At 39.2% G+C, this 18,219-nt stretch overlaps 2 protein-coding genes across 3 annotated transcripts; one reads left to right on the forward strand and one right to left on the reverse strand.

Annotated features, from left to right (window-relative positions):
- Positions 1 to 7,777: 7,777 nt before the first annotated feature.
- On the forward strand, positions 7,778 to 9,330 carry lepa (leptin a). The gene is made up of 2 exons (XM_068723354.1): positions 7,778 to 8,337; positions 8,448 to 9,330. The coding sequence occupies exons 1-2, from the start codon at positions 8,188 to 8,190 to the stop codon at positions 8,781 to 8,783; spliced, it is 486 nt and encodes a 161-aa protein (XP_068579455.1). The 5' UTR covers positions 7,778 to 8,187; the 3' UTR covers positions 8,784 to 9,330.
- A 301-nt stretch (positions 9,331 to 9,631) lies between these two features.
- rbm28 (RNA binding motif protein 28) lies at positions 9,632 to 17,083 on the reverse strand. Of its 2 annotated transcripts, none has more exons than XM_068723353.1 (20): positions 16,732 to 17,083; positions 16,399 to 16,551; positions 16,201 to 16,310; positions 16,008 to 16,083; positions 15,832 to 15,924; positions 15,661 to 15,732; positions 15,419 to 15,518; positions 15,067 to 15,311; positions 14,909 to 14,975; positions 14,660 to 14,769; positions 14,496 to 14,569; positions 14,266 to 14,401; positions 13,572 to 13,636; positions 13,271 to 13,429; positions 12,552 to 12,701; positions 12,323 to 12,397; positions 11,549 to 11,672; positions 11,178 to 11,316; positions 10,801 to 10,915; positions 9,632 to 10,189 (listed from the first exon to the last, which is right to left on the reverse strand). In XM_068723353.1, exons 1-20 carry the CDS (start codon positions 16,862 to 16,864, stop codon positions 10,052 to 10,054), a joined length of 2,334 nt encoding a protein of 777 aa, XP_068579454.1. In that variant the 5' UTR covers positions 16,865 to 17,083; the 3' UTR covers positions 9,632 to 10,051. The 2 variants fall into 2 exon arrangements, with proteins under 2 accessions (XP_068579454.1, XP_068579453.1); XM_068723352.1 differs by having other exon boundaries at positions 15,419 to 15,521.
- Positions 17,084 to 18,219: the final 1,136 nt, after the last annotated feature.

Consider the following 18,219-nt stretch of genomic DNA (forward strand, 5'->3'; position numbering starts at 1 on the left):
GCTTTTTTCAGGTCTTTTTGCGGTCTGGGCTTGCTGTCACATGACTATCCAGGAAGCCCTTACCCCAAAAAGCATCTGCAAGAGGCCCTAACATCAAGGGAGATTTGTATATAATTCCCCTTTGACACCCAGAGCTCAATTTATACATTGTGAAGGCCTAATTTATCAATTGATACATCAGTTAGGTGTGACTATACACATTTGTGAAATAGTGTATTTGACATTCCTTTTCAACACAAAAAGTGTGTCTGTGGTTTAAACTGTCAAAATTAAAATAATCATACCTCTCATAAACTGGTTTGAAGAGATGTAAATCATTCCCTGCTTTTGTTGGTTTCACTTAAAACCAGCAGGTTTCTGTTGCTGGGGATAAGAACTGAGACCCATTAGTCCAATTCTAAATGTGTCTGAAGCAACACATAATTCCTCCAGAGGGTGGCAGTGTGGCTCTGTTTTTTTTTTTACAATGAGGAAATCTGACTTACATCCACACACAATAAATTCATGGACACACCAGCAGTTTAAGATGATATCCATGATATTGATGGTGGTGTATTTGTCTGTTGAATATCTAATGCCATAAGTTAGTAATTAATTGTATTTCATCATGATTACACTGCATTGACAGGTAATGACATATGTTTGGTTATATACAGTGTAATACATAAAAAAATGTGGAGGCATACGTTTTTCCACAAAGTGAAAGAGAAGCTTTTGTCTCTGCTACTTCTTTAGCAGCTCTCACAGCAGTGCATTGATTAAGGAAATGAATAATGAGCTCATGTGAACACCTCTCGACTCAATAAATCATTTCTGCACAAATTCGTCATTTCTTATTTATTACTCATTTCTGCAACAACATTGCAGGTCAATTGATTCACCATTTCTGCAAAGCAGTGATGCAGTTTTGTTTCTAGTGAAACACACGCAATCACTTTACCATTCCTTATCCAAAACTCCTAAACTATCCCACGATGCTTTGAGAAACAAAGCTTTCTGCCAGCTTTCTGCCTTCTGGTGTGAAATAACTTCTGGCATTGTTTGGCCCATCACCTGTGTCTCAAACAACAAAAGCAAAAAAAAAAACAATGTCTTATGTTGTGATGTTGAGAAAAACATCTGGTTTCAATATCCTAATGATGACGGTGGACTTTGTTTTTTTCTTCAACCTGCTTCCGTCAGTGCAGTCAGATGTTTTTTCTGAGCTCATGTGAACCTCTAAAAGTCCCCTCCACTCCAAAATGCATTGCTATTTCTACTGTTGCTTATTGGTACCTCGCTTGGATGTTTGACCCTCACTGTGCACAATGATGCATGTGCAGTGGTAGACACTAAAATATTTTTTTATTTGCTGAAGGGGGGAAAGTTTCTCTGCTCACCTTAAATATCAGTTTAAGGCATGTTCATGCCTTGTGACATCACAACTATGGAGGCCAATCATGGTGCACGATGCAACTTACAATTGTGATGTTGAAACTTGAAGTGAAGTGAGAATGGAAGTAGGAGAGAACTTGTGTCCGGCAGTTAAACATCTGAAACATTTGCATATTTCATAGATTCAGTTTTTAATGGAGGTCAATGTGTATATGTAGACGTAATCATAAGAGTTCTAACAGACACACATTATTATCCTAGGAAAAGTATTTTAACCCTTAATGAGACGTGTGTGGCTGGATATGATTTTGTTGATGCTGTTGACTCTGCAAACGCTTTTTTAAAAGTGTGTTTATCTTCCTTTATAGATCCTCTCCTGACATGTCTTAAGAAGAGCAATGACAAAATCAGAAATGGTTAAAAATGTCAAGTCTTTTAAATTCTGTTTGGATCTGCAGATAGTAAAACATTGTTTTTTGATTGTTTGAATCATGACTTGTGGTTCATTTTCACACAGTGTTTTTTTTACCTTTCCAGTTGAAGCGCAGCAACTTTTTATGTAAATGTACCTCCTGCTCAGTCTTGAAAAAGACTGAGCACAGTTTAATGGAAATCCAAATGAAGACATGCGCCTAAAACAATGCCTATTTTATCTAAAGTTGCAGGCAAAAATGTTGCTTCCTTCAAAGTATCTTTGAAGGATTCCAGGAACTACATGACATCAGCCATCAACCAGTAAAATCTGCTGATGAAAATGATTGGTTTTACTTTCTGAGGCAGACATACACATTTTGAGGACAGAAAAATGTGTTCATTGGTTTAAACAAAGCTTCAACTACATTGAACCAGTTCAATGAAGCAGGAAAGAAGAGTTTTCTCCCAATACATTTCAATCAAACAATGGGTGCACAAAGTAATTGCAGGACATTCTTTGTTTAAGCCAGATCCCTCGTCCATGGGCTTGATTCTCAGTCAGGACTCATTTAAAGGAGTTCATCCATTGGGTTTGGGAAAGAAAAAAACAAAAGTGCTGGCAGTTTACCTCTCAATCAACAACAACTGACCATATGCAACTTATTTTACTTTGCAGAGAGCACTTTTTTCAGTACTTTTGTCAAGATTTTGCAATGGGACAACCGCTGGGATGAACGGCATCCATCTGCCTGATGGGCAGATTTGGAAAGAGATTGAGTATCAGTATGACACTCCAGGACGCTTAAATGCAATTGGGGGTTTTGTGGAAAATTTCAGCATCAGAATTTTCCATCAAACATTTTCCATCAAACACCTGGTCACAGTTAAGAAACAATCCACATTTGATGTAATGGAAGGGTGAATCAGTTCAAGTACCAGTGATGCTATGATGAGCCATATGACACGAATTCTGGGAGTGACAAACTTGTACAGAACTATGTATCTTGACGGAGATTGCTGCCAGTTTTAATTGGAAACAAGATTAGGAACCCAGTAGATAATGATGTGTGGCAACTTGTCTTGCAGCATCGACAGATGGTGGGGTTCATTCGTGCACCTGCCATTACTGTTAGATAGATTGCCTACGTAAAGGTAATGATGAAGGACTACTTGTATTTCCTAATCGTCCTCTGAGGCCAAAGCACCGTTACATCACTCACTACAGCTAACAGTCCAGTTTTGAAGGATCATTTGTCTGTGGACACTCAGGTTTAAGAGCAAACACACATTTTATATGTATAGTATTCCCTCTCCAGTACTTTCCTGTGTTTTTTTTTATTTTTATTGCGCCGTACAAGCTTTTAAGACATCACACATTGAAAGTGTTGCAAAGGAAAAACAGAAGCATAATTCCGATAACCATCTTTTTTTTATGTCTCAATATCCCCACAGTCCCCTCCCCTCCCAGTCCTCCACCCACCCTCGTATGAGCTGGAACAATGTCAGCCATCATACCTCGAACACAGCACTCGATAGGCTGATGATAAAACAAGGTAAAACAGAATCCAATATTTTTGGGATAATTCTCAATCAGTGTTTAATGGAGTACCTGCAAAGAGCTTATACAGCACCATCAAAAAGTGTGTTTCAATGTATTCTGAAAGAAAGAGGTAATATCACTGTCGTTATATCCAGCAACACGTTGAGCTCTCTGTATTTATACAATCACTGTCATGTAAAATGTTCCGTTGTAGACATTCTGTCCAAGAATATGCAAAAGTGTAATGGTTTTGATGTCAGATCTTTACTTTCATTATTATTCAGCTTGTTTGCCTCAGCCTGCTAAGGTCTTAGTGTTTGTATGTTTTTATATAAGCGTGCTTCCAGGTGTAGGATTGCAGAACTTACAGAACAACAATGTTGTTGTGTCATATTTCAAGATACTCTGCATTCTTTCTGCAGTGGATATTTGAGAATTGAATAATAGTAACAAAAAGTGCACATTATTTCATAGCACAAAATGGTCTAGAAAATCATGTAACATGTTTCGCATTCCGTTGAAATAGATTTACATAATCTCTTATATGAATTTACATTATCTCCAGTGATGACTTCTTTGCTTGGTATTGTGTAATGATAAATAAATTAAAATCCAAAGGAAGCAACGACTTATTTCAGTAACAGTAAGTCTGTTTCAGGCGCTTGACTAAAGCGTTTACACTGCAGGGATCTGACTAGCTGGAACAGAACAGGGATTACTGTAAAGGTGCTACAAATGTATCATTCAACGTCAACAGATATGGTGGGAAAGGGCATCAGCCAGATAAACCCTAAAATATCTTGGACCTTGCATAACATGTCACTAGTTATAGTCTTCACAAGTTCACTCAAGTGTTTTAACACTTTTACTCGCTTGATCCTTTGTGATAGGTCGCTTTTGTTAGAATTTTTTTTGACATGTTAAACATGTTATTTTGTTAAAGGTATTGCTTGCTGTAACTGGACTTTCATAGGGTTTCAACTCATTCTAAAGCGCTTCCTCAATGAAAAGCTGATTCAGCTTTATGGTGTTAACGTCACCCAAGCGTCTGTGGTGAAAACAACACGTCTTCCTGAATGGCAGCACATGCAGGATCAATGAATCTCAATTCCAGTCATTCCTGTGACTCATACAGGCAGATTCTGCTGAGTGGAATTCCTGGTTTCCATGCTGCATCTGGAAAAGTAATCTGATACTGTGCAAGGCCTATTATCATGGCTCAGCCAGTGCTACGTATGGGGTCAGCAAGTTTAACATGTTGGTCCGCATATTATGCCACATCATTCACTGTTAAAGTAATTACATTCATTCTGCTGACCCTAAAGGGTTAATGGATACTGCATATGCAGTATTACTGTGCAGGCAAGTGTGTATAGTTTGATAAAAGAGGGGCACACACTTCTTCTGAGGGTGTGACTCATATGCTCCCATAAGTCATGTGACACAAAGTCCTCATGAATTATTAATGAAGACTAGCAGAATCCTTCTGTCATTCTCCTGGAGGTGACTTCTTGTCCTGCAGGGATGCAGTCTGATTGATCCTCCATGATCCCAGGGACAAGGGAAATCCAAACATAACACGCTGGACCCACAAAGCTGTTTGCTGCAGTTGTGGGTTCTAATGTAGCCACAAAAGTACAAATGTGTATCTTTGCTGTTTGGAACTAATTTGAGCATGCTGAGAACTGTGGGCTAAATGACCAGATTCATAAAAAAACCACTCTGTCTGGCAAAGAGGAAATGCCTTTGACTCACCCCTTTTATGAGCCGTCTTTTGCTGGATCAACTGATAAAAAGGCATAAACATTTTAATTAACCCTTTGAGGTCAAATCAGTACCACCACAGATTCCACAGATACGACGGCCCTGTTTGTTCACAGATAAGCAATCAAGATATAATGAATGTATATTCCACTGAGGGGTGGAATGAATAAATGATGTCATAACTGAGTCAAGCCATCTACATGATGTTAAAACATGTCCTGTTTACGTTACATATCGGCAGGCTCAATCCTGGTTTAAAAATAGTTTTAGCGACAGGCAGCTTTTATTCATCACAGATGTCGGGATTTTTCCGTGCAATGAAATCTGCTCTGTTGCAAGAGAGCTCCTAAACCCTCAGGGGACAGCACTGTAAAAACTTTTAAAAATATTTGGAAACTATTTATCCAATTGCATTACTTCATTCCTTCATGTTTTTCTTTATGAATAATACACTATTCCTGTTAAAAGAACAAGTGGGATACTGTCACCCATTTACTTTCCTTCCCAGAAACATATTCTTCTGTGCGTTTTTTTCCAGACAACGTTCACATCATATCACAGATCTGTTTTTTCTGCTCAAAGTGTGACGATGACCATGTGTTAATAGTGTTATGAGACCTCTGTGTGTGAGAGCGAGTCTGTGCGTGTGCCCTGCATGAGGCATTTAACAGTTCGCAGGACTTACTGTAAGTTACCTTGAAAGAAAACTAAAATTACCATAATGGTTTTGTTCCCTGTGGATAGGGGCCTACTTCTAACGCACGCAGAGTATTGGCCTCTTTGACGTCTTGTTGCTTTGAAGAAACAGAAAGTTGCTGATCATAGTCACTCACCTCCTGCTCCATGGAGTAACAAGAAACATCTGCTTCCAAAAAATATCCAAAAAAACATTTAGATTTAAAAAAGAAAAAAAACTTCCAAGAAGAGCATTGAATATGAGAAAAATAAAATAAAATCCGCTGGTAGAGGAAGGTGTGCTTGAAATTTGACTGAGACATCTATAAAGACAGGAGGCCTACATTAGAAACATCTACTTGATATGACATAACAATGCTATTGTTGTTCATTGTGAATAACATTTTGATGTGTGGTGGTGGTTGTCGTAGCTCAAATAAAAATCAAACATGAAATTCAGGCAAGTCTTAGATGTCTGTGAACACCGATGCTGAAAAGGTGTTTTTGTGTTGCAGAAATGACATTAGTAAGTAACAGATAACAGTAAGTGATTGTTAGAAGATAGTGTGCATTCATACTACGTGTGTGTGAAAAGGAGAAACTGATCATTAGGAGGATATTGTGACCCACATCAGGCTATGTTGTAAAAAAAAAAATAATAATAATAAAATGTATTACCAGGTATTCATCACAATCATTTCATGGAAATGTATGTAAAATTACATGATACTATTTTGCTTTGCTCAAGACGTTTGGAGGAAATATAACTACTGTTTGGACAAAGAACATAACACTCCTAATCTGCTACACTGAACTGGAAAAGATCATGCATGATGATTAACTTTTGCAATATGCAGATGTTCAGACAAACATCAACTTGCGTTTATGTCTGTAACTACGTTAGACTGCATGAACTTTTTTCAAAATTTTCCAAATACATTTTTTGTGGTGTTGCTGAGCTAAAACACAATATATTGGTATAATGTGAATTATATGTGAGTAGAGTATTTCAACTTGCAAATATTTTGGATTGAACAAACTAAAATGAAACGTAATAATGTACAATGATAAAAAATGATAAATTAATTTAAAAAATGTACAAGGATAAAGATACAAAGACATGAAAGAAATGCGTATATTTTAGATTCACTGACAAAACCAAAGATATAAGGACACAAAGACCTGATCGTGCCGGTAATCTCCATTCATGAGATGCAGCTCATTAATATATTCCAAGAATTAACAGATTAGTCAGGAGATGAGTTGTGTCAATATATTTCATATCACTGCTGTTGTTTTATTATTGTTTCGGTTCTTTATCTTCTGCTTCTGTATGCTACCTGTGCTACTGAGCGTTTAGATACACTGTGTATTAGAACGCCCTAAATAAATAGTGACATAATGGCTCCGTTAGGCAATGTTTAGAGAGAGCAGTGAAGATAGGAGGGTGTGAGCACAGGATGTAACATATATGGCATTTCAAGCTCCCAAAGTCACAGAATTACAAACATTGATGTAATTTCTATTTGTAAACATTGAGGTATCACTATTCAAAATTTGTATGAATAGTGTTGTCAATGTATTGCCTAGTGACTCAAATATGTCACCAAAAATGTACTTCCATATTCAAAGTTGCCTCCCGTCTCCTGTATGGGATGGGGAGAGGTAAAAGTGAGTGGGTGGTTGAGGGGGGGGGACGGGGGGTCGGAGAGAGGTGAGTAAGAGATGAGTCAACAGTCGTCCACTATAAGATGTCCTGATGGAGCCTAACAGGGGCACAGCACAGACATCCAGCCAAGGTAAGGTCAACTTTCCTCTCCATCTCTTTCACCATCTCCTTAACTCAGGCTTCAACTCTACCATCTTCGTTTCACTGTCACGTTTGGTCTTTCATTACAGTGCATTCGTTTGTTTAATGACTGACAGCTTTTAGAAGTACAGTATGTTTGAATTTTGCATATATTTGTAAAGATGCATATTTCTATAAGAGTGACAGTTGTCACCGTTGTTTTTAGAGAAATTCTTGTGCCTTCTAGATTGGGTCTTGTAGCTAAAGGTTTTCATGAGCTCATAGCCCTCCGTCTACTCTTCTCAGAGCATGCAGCGGAGGTTTAGAAAACAGGGGGTTGACAATAATAGTTATAGCCAAGAGCAGTGATCTTTGTACTTGTTACACAGTCAGGAATTCACAGGTTTCCATCACAAATATTTGCCATCATAATCAAACATATTGAGTAATTACTGGAAGGAAGCATTTGTGTATGTATAGTATGATTACATGCAGATAGGCCAGCTGTCTTAGCGAGCTAACACAATGTTGAAACAAGTGATAAATAAATACACATTAAAGTGAAGAATAACATCTTTTTCTCCTAGGAACACCAGTGCTATTCTGAATTTGGTACATCCAGAGTAAAAACATGGACTACACTTTGGCCCTCCTGTTTTCTCTGCTGCACGTTTTAAGTGTGTGCTCAGCTGCTCCTCTGCCAGTGGAAGTAGTGAAGATGAAATCAAAAGTGAAATGGATGGCCGAACAGCTGGTGGTGAGGCTGAACAAAGACTTCCAGGTAATATTTATGGTTCTGTTTGTGGGGAACGCAAATCTGAAGTGTTTACAAAAGTTAGTGTCAATGACAATTTTTTGGGACTGAATCGAGATCCCTCTCTCACGCTGCAGGTCCCCACTGGTCTGACTCTCAGTCCGCCTGCTGATGATTTGGAAGGACCTTCCTCCGTCGTGACGGCCTTGGAGGGCTATAACAGCCTGATCTGTGACACCCTGAACGGGGTCGCTCAGGTCAAGTTTGAAATCTCTTCGCTCACCGGTTACCTGGACCAGTGGAGGCAGGGCCACTGCAGTGAGCAGCGGCCAAAGCCATCAGTGCCGGGACCGCTGCAAGAGCTACAGAGTCGAAAGGAGTTTATTCACACAGTGAGCATCGAGGCGCTCATGAGAGTGAAGGAGTACCTCAGTCTGCTGCTGAAAAATCTGGATAATCTTGAGACTTGCTGAAAGACAGACAGTAGGACCAATACCTGTAAATTGATGACCTCATTTTTGGACACTATTTGTCAGGTCTGCATCAGGGATGTCCGACTTCCCACCTGGCCATGTTGAACTTTTGCAATGTCTTTCGAAGGAATTTTATTCTTGAACATGCACTTATTTATATACATTTGTATTTATTTAAATAGTATATTCAGAAAATATATATTTTGTAACATTTTGTAATATTTGCAGCTTATGTGTAGTTTCTGCAGGATTGATTTATATGACAACCGATCTATGCTTTGCACACAAATATAAATCATGCCTTTGTATCGAGAAAGTGCTCTCAGTAGTAAACATACTATACAGTACAGCCAAAGGAAACGTCACAATTAGTGATGATAATTCCTGAAACCTAGATTGAAACTTGCCAAGAATAACAGCTGTGTTTGCATGAGAACTACAAAGGGCAGGAAGGGCAAAGGGTAACTTCCATTTCTGTGCAATACCATCCACTCCTCCGAAAACGGTTATTCATATTTGTAGATGACATATTGATACTTTGTCTTTTTTCTATTGGATTAAAACTCAATAAATCTTTAACAAACATATATTGTGATTTTGCAAGTTTGTCAGTGTTGTGTAATAAGTGACAAAAAGAGATCAGAATGAAGTGAAAGGGCACATAGACCTATTTGATTAATATACAATGTCATTTGTGGGTGGTCATCTCTTGCTACACTTGTATTCAAGGTACATGAGTGGGTGTTTATCAAGAACTATGGGCTTATGATTAACTCCTTTTTAAGACTGGCATCAAAAACTGAATGTAACTGTACCTATCACAATGAACTGTTTTTAAGTCCAGACAATATAACTAATTCATGTCTTTTTAATATAATTTCACAAAAAGCCAAGTACAAGAATTATTCGGTTTGTTTTAGTCGTAAAAAATATGGAAGAGCATGGATTACAGAAAAGCAAGAAGAGGATGAAGGAAGTTAGGGCAGAGCACAGTTTCACACATGACGCTTCATATACTGTACAACTTGCCACAAAACGACTTTATGAGAACCACTGTACTTATTTTAAAACCTCAGGATGCCAATTGTAGAGGAGCTCTGTTGTGGTAGCATCAAACACTTAAGATCCACACACTTTCTCTCTCGAACGCACGCACGCACGCACGCACGCACGCACGCACGCACACACACACACACACACACACACACACACACACACACACACACACACACACACACACACACACACACACACACACACACACAGCATTAACTATCAAACCACTTGTTTCTTTTGACATTGGTGCTGTTGTCACTGTTGCCCATCAGTTTCTTCTTGTACTGCTCCACCAGGCTGTCAAAACGGTCCCCGCCCCTTCTCTTGAAATTCTTCTTTGTGGGTTTAACCTTCAGGAACAACAAACAATTACATTACAAACATTACATTTTTTAAGTGTGTTACATTGATCAGAAAAACACAAACATGCAGGCTTCCTCATGTGGCTCAAAGGTGTGCCACAGTGTACGGATAAATGTTAAAGAAAAGGATGGAAGAAATTCTGAAAATGTATTTGGCAAATCTAATAAAACATCTTTGGGATTGACTGTTAAAATAATATTACTACAATTTCACATGGCAGCAAAGCATTCAATTTCATATAGACTAAACTATTGGAAACCATGAACTGGGTGCACCATTGTCATGCTTACATCCAGTCTCTCTTTGAGAAAAAGTGATGCATGTTTTTAAATCGTATCATTGTTACAGCTTTCTTTCCTTTAAGGATCGTCTTGATTTGGTTTTGGCAGGTTTCTTCTCAAGAGTCAGACAGATTTGAGTTTTTTTTGGTGCTGAAATGTATCTTGAGGTTGCTTAAGGAGTTATAACATGTGAACTGACAAAGACATTGTTTTCAGTACTTTCTGATAAACCAGTGTGTCAGCAGCTATGCTTCACTGTAAGATGTGAATATGACCAAAGACTGCCAATAAGCATATACAACTAAATATTTATGAACCTGGTTGGCGCGCTGTGTGGGCTTTTCCATCTGTTGTCTTTGACGGTCCTTCCGGTTGGATCCAGGCCTCGCTTTCTTGGGAGGCGGAGCCTGTTGCTTTCCCTTGTCACGCATTCTGTTATGGACATGATATATGTTTATGATATGTTTACCCAATGTTTCACACGACTGTTAAAGACTTTTTTTAGATCGAAATTGATTACATCAGTTGTTTGCACCTCATTTTCTGATTGCTCCAATATTATAAATACGTTTTTCTTTCACACATCCTCAAAATGTACGCGTTATGAATTTCTGCTGTCTTAATTTAGCTGCTTAAACACCGAGTGACACACTGTGCTGTTAACAGGAGACTAGTACAAATAAAAGAAGTGTACCTGATCTTAGGCCCCCGATGGGAAGGAAAGTTTAGAGTCTTCTTTCGTTTCTTTCCGTTCTCCAGATCTACATGCTCGACCTCGGGGTTGGTCTGGAAGCCTAAATGGCGTCCGGCTTGCTTCTGGGTTTGAACAGGAGCTGATGAACACAGAACAGTGGACGGAGAGAAAATCAAATAATGTGAAGAAGTAAAGGGATGTAAATGTTAAGAGCAAAAGTAAAAAGGCCACAGTTGAGTTTAATTCAGTGTGTCAAGCGTAATATGGTTTCTCCACAGCACTAGTGTGAAACCAGAGCTCATCTGCATTAAACCCTCATTTCCAACCTCCTATGTTCTCTCAACTGTGAAAAGGCAAAAATATTTTCAAACCTCTCTCGTTTCGTGTCTGCTCTGATGAGGACTGGGGTTCAGTTCCACCTTTCCTGGCTCCTTTTCCATCTCCGGCTGTCTGCTGCTGAGGTTTTGGTCCTCTTTTAAAAGTCAGATTTTGTTCCTGCAAAGATATCCACAGAGGGTTACTCTACATTTAGAAGAAAATAAAAAAATCTGTCAATTTGAACAAAGACTCTAAAGCCGAGGTCTTCAGCAGGGGGTCAGCGACCGCTAGGAGGTCCGCGGAGGTACTGCAGGGGGTCCGCAAAATTTTTGGTTGATTAGACTATTTTTTTTCCCCCAAACATGAATCTGTCCATTATTTGAATAGTTCAGTATTGTAAGCAAGATAACATGTATGTTTATGCATGGCAGTGGCACTAATAGGCCATCACTCATTTATTTTCGATTCCACATTTATGTTTAAAATAAAAACGTCAATTTGAATAGCTTGTGTACATGATTATCATATAAGGTATGTTTATAAATGGCAGTGGCACGGCCACACTACTCACTGTACCTTGCACATGTTTAAAATAAAAACATGAATATATGAACCTGTGTATTATTTGAATAGCTTAGTATTGAATGCACAATAAAGAGGGATGTTTATACAAAGCACTAGGCCCAGTTTAATATAAAACACAATTTTATACAGTATGTAGGGGGTCCCTGCTCCATCTCTCTATCAGTTTGGGGGTCCTTGGCCTGAAAAACGTTCAAGACCCCTGCTCTAAAGTGTACCTATCACACAAGTCGATACAAACGCACCTTGTTTTTTTGGTGACGCATTTCTTTTATTTTGAGTTTCCTTGAATCCTCCAGGGAGAACTCAACAATAGGTCTCTGCAGGATGAAATAAAAATAGGATCCAGTGAAACACATAAAATAATCACCACAATGTGAAGTCTAAAAAGGTAAATAAATACAGCAGCAACAAAGCAAAAACAAAACATGCTGATAAGGATTTCAGCACTTAGTGTACTCTGTAAAAATTTACCTTGTGTGAGCCAAAGATGTCAGGGTTGTTGTTAAGGTACCGCAGTGTGCTGAGAGCATGTTCATGGGTCTGGAACTGGACAAAGCCATAACCTAACGACTGTCCCATCACCTGACCCTTCTCTGGCCTCTTGTCATACATCACCCGGCACTGAAAGGAGAAACAGAAGGTACACGAGAAAACACACACACATGGATTACAGAAAAGCAAGAAGAGGATGAAGGAAGTTAGGGCAGAGCACAGTTTCACACATGACGCTTCATATACTGTACAACTTGCCACAAAACGACTTTATGAGAACCACTGTACTTATTTTAAAACCTCAGGATGCCAATTGTAGAGGAGCTCTGTTGTGGTAGCATCAAACACTTAAGATCCACACACTTTCTCTCTCTCTCTCTCAAACACACACACACACACACACACACACACACACACACACACACACACACACACACACACACACACACACACACACACACACACACACACACACACACACACACACACACACACACACACACACACACACACACACACACACACACAATGAATAAGAAAGCCAACAACACCCCCTGCTGGGCACACAGACACAGTGTTCTATGACAGCCAACAACCATAAATACTACTCACACAAAACTATTTACAAAGCTGCAAATGAATGATACCGGCTATAATAACACTGCTACATTTCATGAAGTGTCTACCATTTCTCTCACCTCTGTGATGCGGACTCCCTTGCCTCCTTTTACTGCTTGGAGGCAGAGTGTCTTTAGTTTCTTATTGTCCACTGACTTGGGCAGGTTATGGACACACAGACGAGTCTTTGACACAAACACGTTGATGCCCCGAAGCTTGGTCCTCTTTATTTCTTCAAACTAAAGGAAATAGACGACACCAAATATATGCGTCAACATAGAAGGAATTTGAAAGATTATACCTGTGAGGTAAACAACTATGAATGAAATTCACTCTGCAAGTAAGAAGCATTTAAAATGGTAAATGAAAAAGTGAACTCACTCTGGTTCTTTTGGTCATGTCTGCTTCAGGTACACCCTCTGCAGCTTTGGTTCCAGCCCGGATCACTGGGTGTGGAGGTCAGAAGAGAATATCATGCATTATAAAAACTGATTGAGCAATTCAGCAAAGAAATGTGTCGACAGAACCTATTTCAATACACAAGACAGACATCGCTTTCCTAAATCTGCATACCTTTAATATTGACAGTGAATCAAGTAACTGTATAAGATGAAAGTGGTGGAATGAACTTCCCACTGACATCAGGACAGCAGAGTCGCTGCCCATCTTTCGGCGCAGGCTGAAAACCCACCTCTTCAGGAAGTGCTACCCTGAGCCTTCCACTTAGCGCTTATTGTTTTCATACTAGCTTGTTGCACTTATTGTATTCGTATTACTTATAGCACTAACTGTTTTTCTTGTTTCTGCACTGTACTTTGGCTCTGAGTTAGGCTCTGCTTCATGCTCTTAGATGCTTGTTTGGAAAAGGAAATGTACTTATGACTTCTGGTGACTAGTAGTTCTTTTGATTACCAATGTTGAATGCACTTATTGTAAGTCGCTTTGGATAAAAGCGTCTGCTAAATGACTGTAATGTAATGTAATGTAATGAAAGGGTCACTAGTAGAGCTGAGTGACAAAGCTGACAAGTGGCAAAGAAGAAAAGAGGAGAAGAGAATGAAACGGGTTTACTCACATCCCTCTCTGGCCAGATACAGGTTCCTGGTGCCCGTTTCCACTTTCACCTTGTCCACTTTCAGCTTGGAAGCATCGTCTCTGCTCACTGCTGCCACGATCAACAGCTTCCTGCCGTCTAGACGGATGCCACCGTTCTGCATCAAATAATCCAATGTTACAACGAGGCAGCATTAAAACTCATTGCAAAAAAACAGATCAGGGAATATTTCATTATTCAGAATGTATTACCTCTGCCTCATCCTGTGCTGCTAACAAGCATTTGTCTGCAGCCTCTTTAGTCTTGAACTGAGCAAATGCACAACCTGGTAAGACGACAAACCCAAAATAGGTTAACGAACCCGTTCTCTCAAACAACAAAGAGAAGAGTGGTCATTCAAGCACAGCTGACTGACCTTTTGAATGTCCGGTTTCTGTGTGGATAACAATCTTAATGTAGTGAGTCTCTCCGTACTTCAGCAGAACTTCCTCCAGACTGTCTTCCTCTGTATCAAAGGAGAGGTTCCTAAAGCAGCCGGGAGTAAGGTGAACAAAGATGTTGATGACATGGTGAGTTGCGTGGATAATTTGAGGATGAAAAAAATGGAGCAAAGTACGATAAACGAAAGGCGGTTTAAGATGAAGTAGTGAAAAGATTTGTAAACCTGATGAAAATTGTTCTGCCCTCTTTCACATCTGAAGGGAGGAGTTTCTTTGAGGCTTTCTTTTTAGCTAGAGATAAAAGTAGCAGACAAGCACTGTCAAAACAACATTTATATGAAGATTTGTATTTACATGCAAAACATAAGCAGGGAACTGATACCTGATTTATCTTCTTCTGTGTCCTCATCTTCATCTTCCTCTTCATCCTCATCGTTTGAATCAAGGCTACTCTTATCGTCGTCACTGCCATCATCCTCTTCTTGGGACACATCATCGTCTTCTTTCTCATGGTCATCCTCCTCTTCCTCACTGTCTTGTTCCTCACTAGCATCATCATCATCATCATCCTCATCCTCATCTGATTGGGATTCTTCCACCTGCTTCACAGATGGTTTGGAAGGGACTCTGTGGAAAAATTTCAAAACAAAAACAAAATTAACCGGTAAAGTAAACTCGTTTTTTAAAACACCTGGTGGCACACTAGCACAGGTGTAAAGCATTGAGGTTCATACCTTTTCTTCTCAGGTGCTGCTTGTGGCTTTTCTTCGTCCTCGTCTTCAGTGTCACTCTTTGTGTCTGACTTTTTTGTAGTTGCTTCTGTAATCTTATTTACTACTATGTAAAAAAAAACAGTGGTAATCATTACTATATTAATTCTAATGTCTACTAAGACAATTTTTTTGTCATTGTTAATGTGAAGTGGATAATAAAATGATACGTATTTGCCTTGCAGAAGAAAAATGTGGAATAGTACCTGCACTTGATGGCGGCTGTGTGGCGATATACTTGTCCTTAGGCACAGCCCAGTCAATTGCTACCTGTCGACCTGTGAATGAAACAATAACATCGAAAATGCAGCCACATGATACAAACTGAATTAAAAAAATGAACCGTTTTTCTCAAACTAAGTGTCTCACTCACTGACCTTTTATCTCCTTGAGGTTCAGAGCAGTAAGCGCTCTCCCTGCCTCAGACACATTTTTGAAAAGGACAAATGCAAATCCACGCATCTTTCCATCTTCAGAAACATAAGAAAATAACCAGTCAACGTGTTGTTTGGCTCATTTGTGCATCCAGTAGGAATAAAAATCATTTTTTTACCTGGTTTGAGGGGAATTTTGGCCTCAAGAACTGTTCCAAACTTGGATAAAATTTGTTTCAGGTCATCTTCTGAGCACTGTAACATAATGCGATATGTTACAGGTTAAACAGCAGATATGTAACTGAAGTTCAGATAATGAATCAACGTGCGCTCGTCAGTTGAAGCCCTTCACAAGCATTCAGCGTACTGTACCTTAAAACTCAGGTTTCTTATGATGAGTCGAGCTTTCAGACTGCTTTTCCTGAAGCCTTTGTTTTTCTGCTCGTTTTCTTTTGGTGCTGCAGCAGCAGGCTCTTCAGGTGCTTAATGGAAGAGAACAAGGTTATCAAGTAGACATGGCGTGGGAGCTCTCCCAATTGCTCGTTTTTTTGGACATGCCCTTATACACACCTGTTTTCCTTTTGTCTTTAACATTAATTTTCTTCTTCGCCACCGTTACAGAAAGCTTACGTCCGTCGTATTCCTTTACTTCTTTCAATGCTCGCTGTGCATCTTCCTCCATGGAATACGTGACATAGCCAAATCCCCGACATTTGTCTGTGCCTGGTTTATAAATAAAAAGAGGTTGTTAAAGTTTCCATTTATGTTTCCGTTGTACTGCAACGATTTAGTAATGTGTCTTTATAAATACAGGCCCAAGCAGGTAAGTCAACGTATCTCCAGTTGGAGTAAATGTTCTCGTTAAATTATTAGGTAAAGGATGACTGACAGTGACAACATCACCTTTCTCGCTGACCACGAAGCATTGCTTTACCGGACCGATTTCAGAGAATATTTGCTCGAGCCCTTCATTTGAAGCCGAAACTGGCAGGGAGCTAACGAATAAGGTCCGCGCAGGCATGGCTTTCCGCTGCATGGCTAACGTTACCTGTTAGCGCGCTAAGTATAGCCTTTCTGGCTCGGTTATAACTCACAACACGGATGTCTGTAACTCAACAATCCCGCATTGGATGTTAACATCTAAGCATTCGGTATCACAGGAATCGACTGGATGAATACATGCTACAGAACTGTTAAACTTGAGCACCAACAGCTAGCGGCTTAGATCGCATGTTTACATATGTGGGCAGCCATCTTGAAATCTTCACGGAAATGGTCTCGAGCCTAGACTTCTCGAGGTTTACGCCGCCTACCGGCCCGGAGGTTCGCACGTGACCTTCTTCTTCTTCTTTTCAGTTTATTGGCGGACAACAAACCAACGTTTAAAGTATATGCCGCCTCTTTCTGTACCGGAGTGTGTAACATCATGACTTTATAACAATTGTCATTGTCAATGATATTTTTATTTTGATTATAAAATCAAAAAAAATTAAAAAAGACTTTATTTAGAAATTATATTCTGGATATTAACACTGTTCCATTCAAACATTTTATTAAAGCCTGAACTTGTTTGTCCCCTGTCTCTAACAGTCCTTTGATGCTCCACTTCCTATAACTATCACCTTGTCCTTCAGTTTTTCTCTTCCCACACTGAACTTCCTCCACTCTATCAGCACATGTTCAACAGTTTCTTTATAGTTGCATATCTCACATTTGTCTGACACTGTCTTTGTCATGGTGTATAACGTGTCATTGAGTCCAGTATGTCCAAACCTTAATCTGCAGAAAGTAACATCTTCTTTTCTACATTTACTTCTATCACTTCTCACTCTGACTGACGTCTCAATGTTGCTGTAATTTCTACCCTTATTGTCATTATTCCAAATGTCCTGCAAAGATGTCATTATTTCATGCTGTATTACTGATTCTGCTTCTGATGTGCTTTTGGCAAGTTTATCTGCAACCTTATTTCCCTCTATTCCAACATGAGCCGGTACCCAACAGAAATGTACATCTGATTGTTGTATGTTCAATAATGACATAAACTTCTGTTAAAAGATCCTCTCATACTGTTTGACCAGATTATATACTTTGTATTGCAGCTGCAGAATCTGATCATATAACTACTTTCATTGGTTTAATCTCCTCCACCCATCCAGAGGTTTTCCTGATAGAAGCATGATGTTACGGTTGCTATGTCTAATTCTCAACCTGGTTATTATTTACTCTTTCCGTTTTGAACATCCCTTCTCGGTTATGTTTGCAAGTTGCGATCCCATTTTTTCATTCTGCACACTAACCACAAAAAACAATCAGGTAGTTGAGAAACAAGTACAAAGGAAAAGGACATATTATATACACTAACTGAAATAAAAAGGAAAATAGAAAAAG

This window comes from Cebidichthys violaceus, unplaced genomic scaffold, assembly GCF_023349555.1.
Source record: "Cebidichthys violaceus isolate CVI_PGR_0920_01 unplaced genomic scaffold, fCebVio1.0.p SCAF_3, whole genome shotgun sequence".
NCBI lineage: Eukaryota > Metazoa > Chordata > Actinopteri > Perciformes > Stichaeidae > Cebidichthys > Cebidichthys violaceus.

Bases quoted from the DNA above. Each gene is read 5' to 3' on its own strand.
- rbm28 (XM_068723352.1), bottom strand. From the start codon at position 16,864: ATGCAGCGGAAAGCCATGCCTGCGCGGACCTTATTCGTTAGCTCCCTG. The intron at 16,552-16,731 runs GTGATGTTGTCA...TTTATAAACCAG, and splicing joins CTTCGTGGTCAGCGAGAAAG to GCACAGACAAATGTCGGGGA. The intron at 14,570-14,659 runs GTCAGTCAGCTG...TCGTCTTACCAG, and splicing joins AGAAACCGGACATTCAAAAG to GTTGTGCATTTGCTCAGTTC.
- lepa (XM_068723354.1), top strand. From the start codon at position 8,188: ATGGACTACACTTTGGCCCTCCTGTTTTCTCTGCTGCACGTTTTAAGT. The intron at 8,338-8,447 runs GTAATATTTATG...CTCACGCTGCAG, and splicing joins GGCTGAACAAAGACTTCCAG to GTCCCCACTGGTCTGACTCT.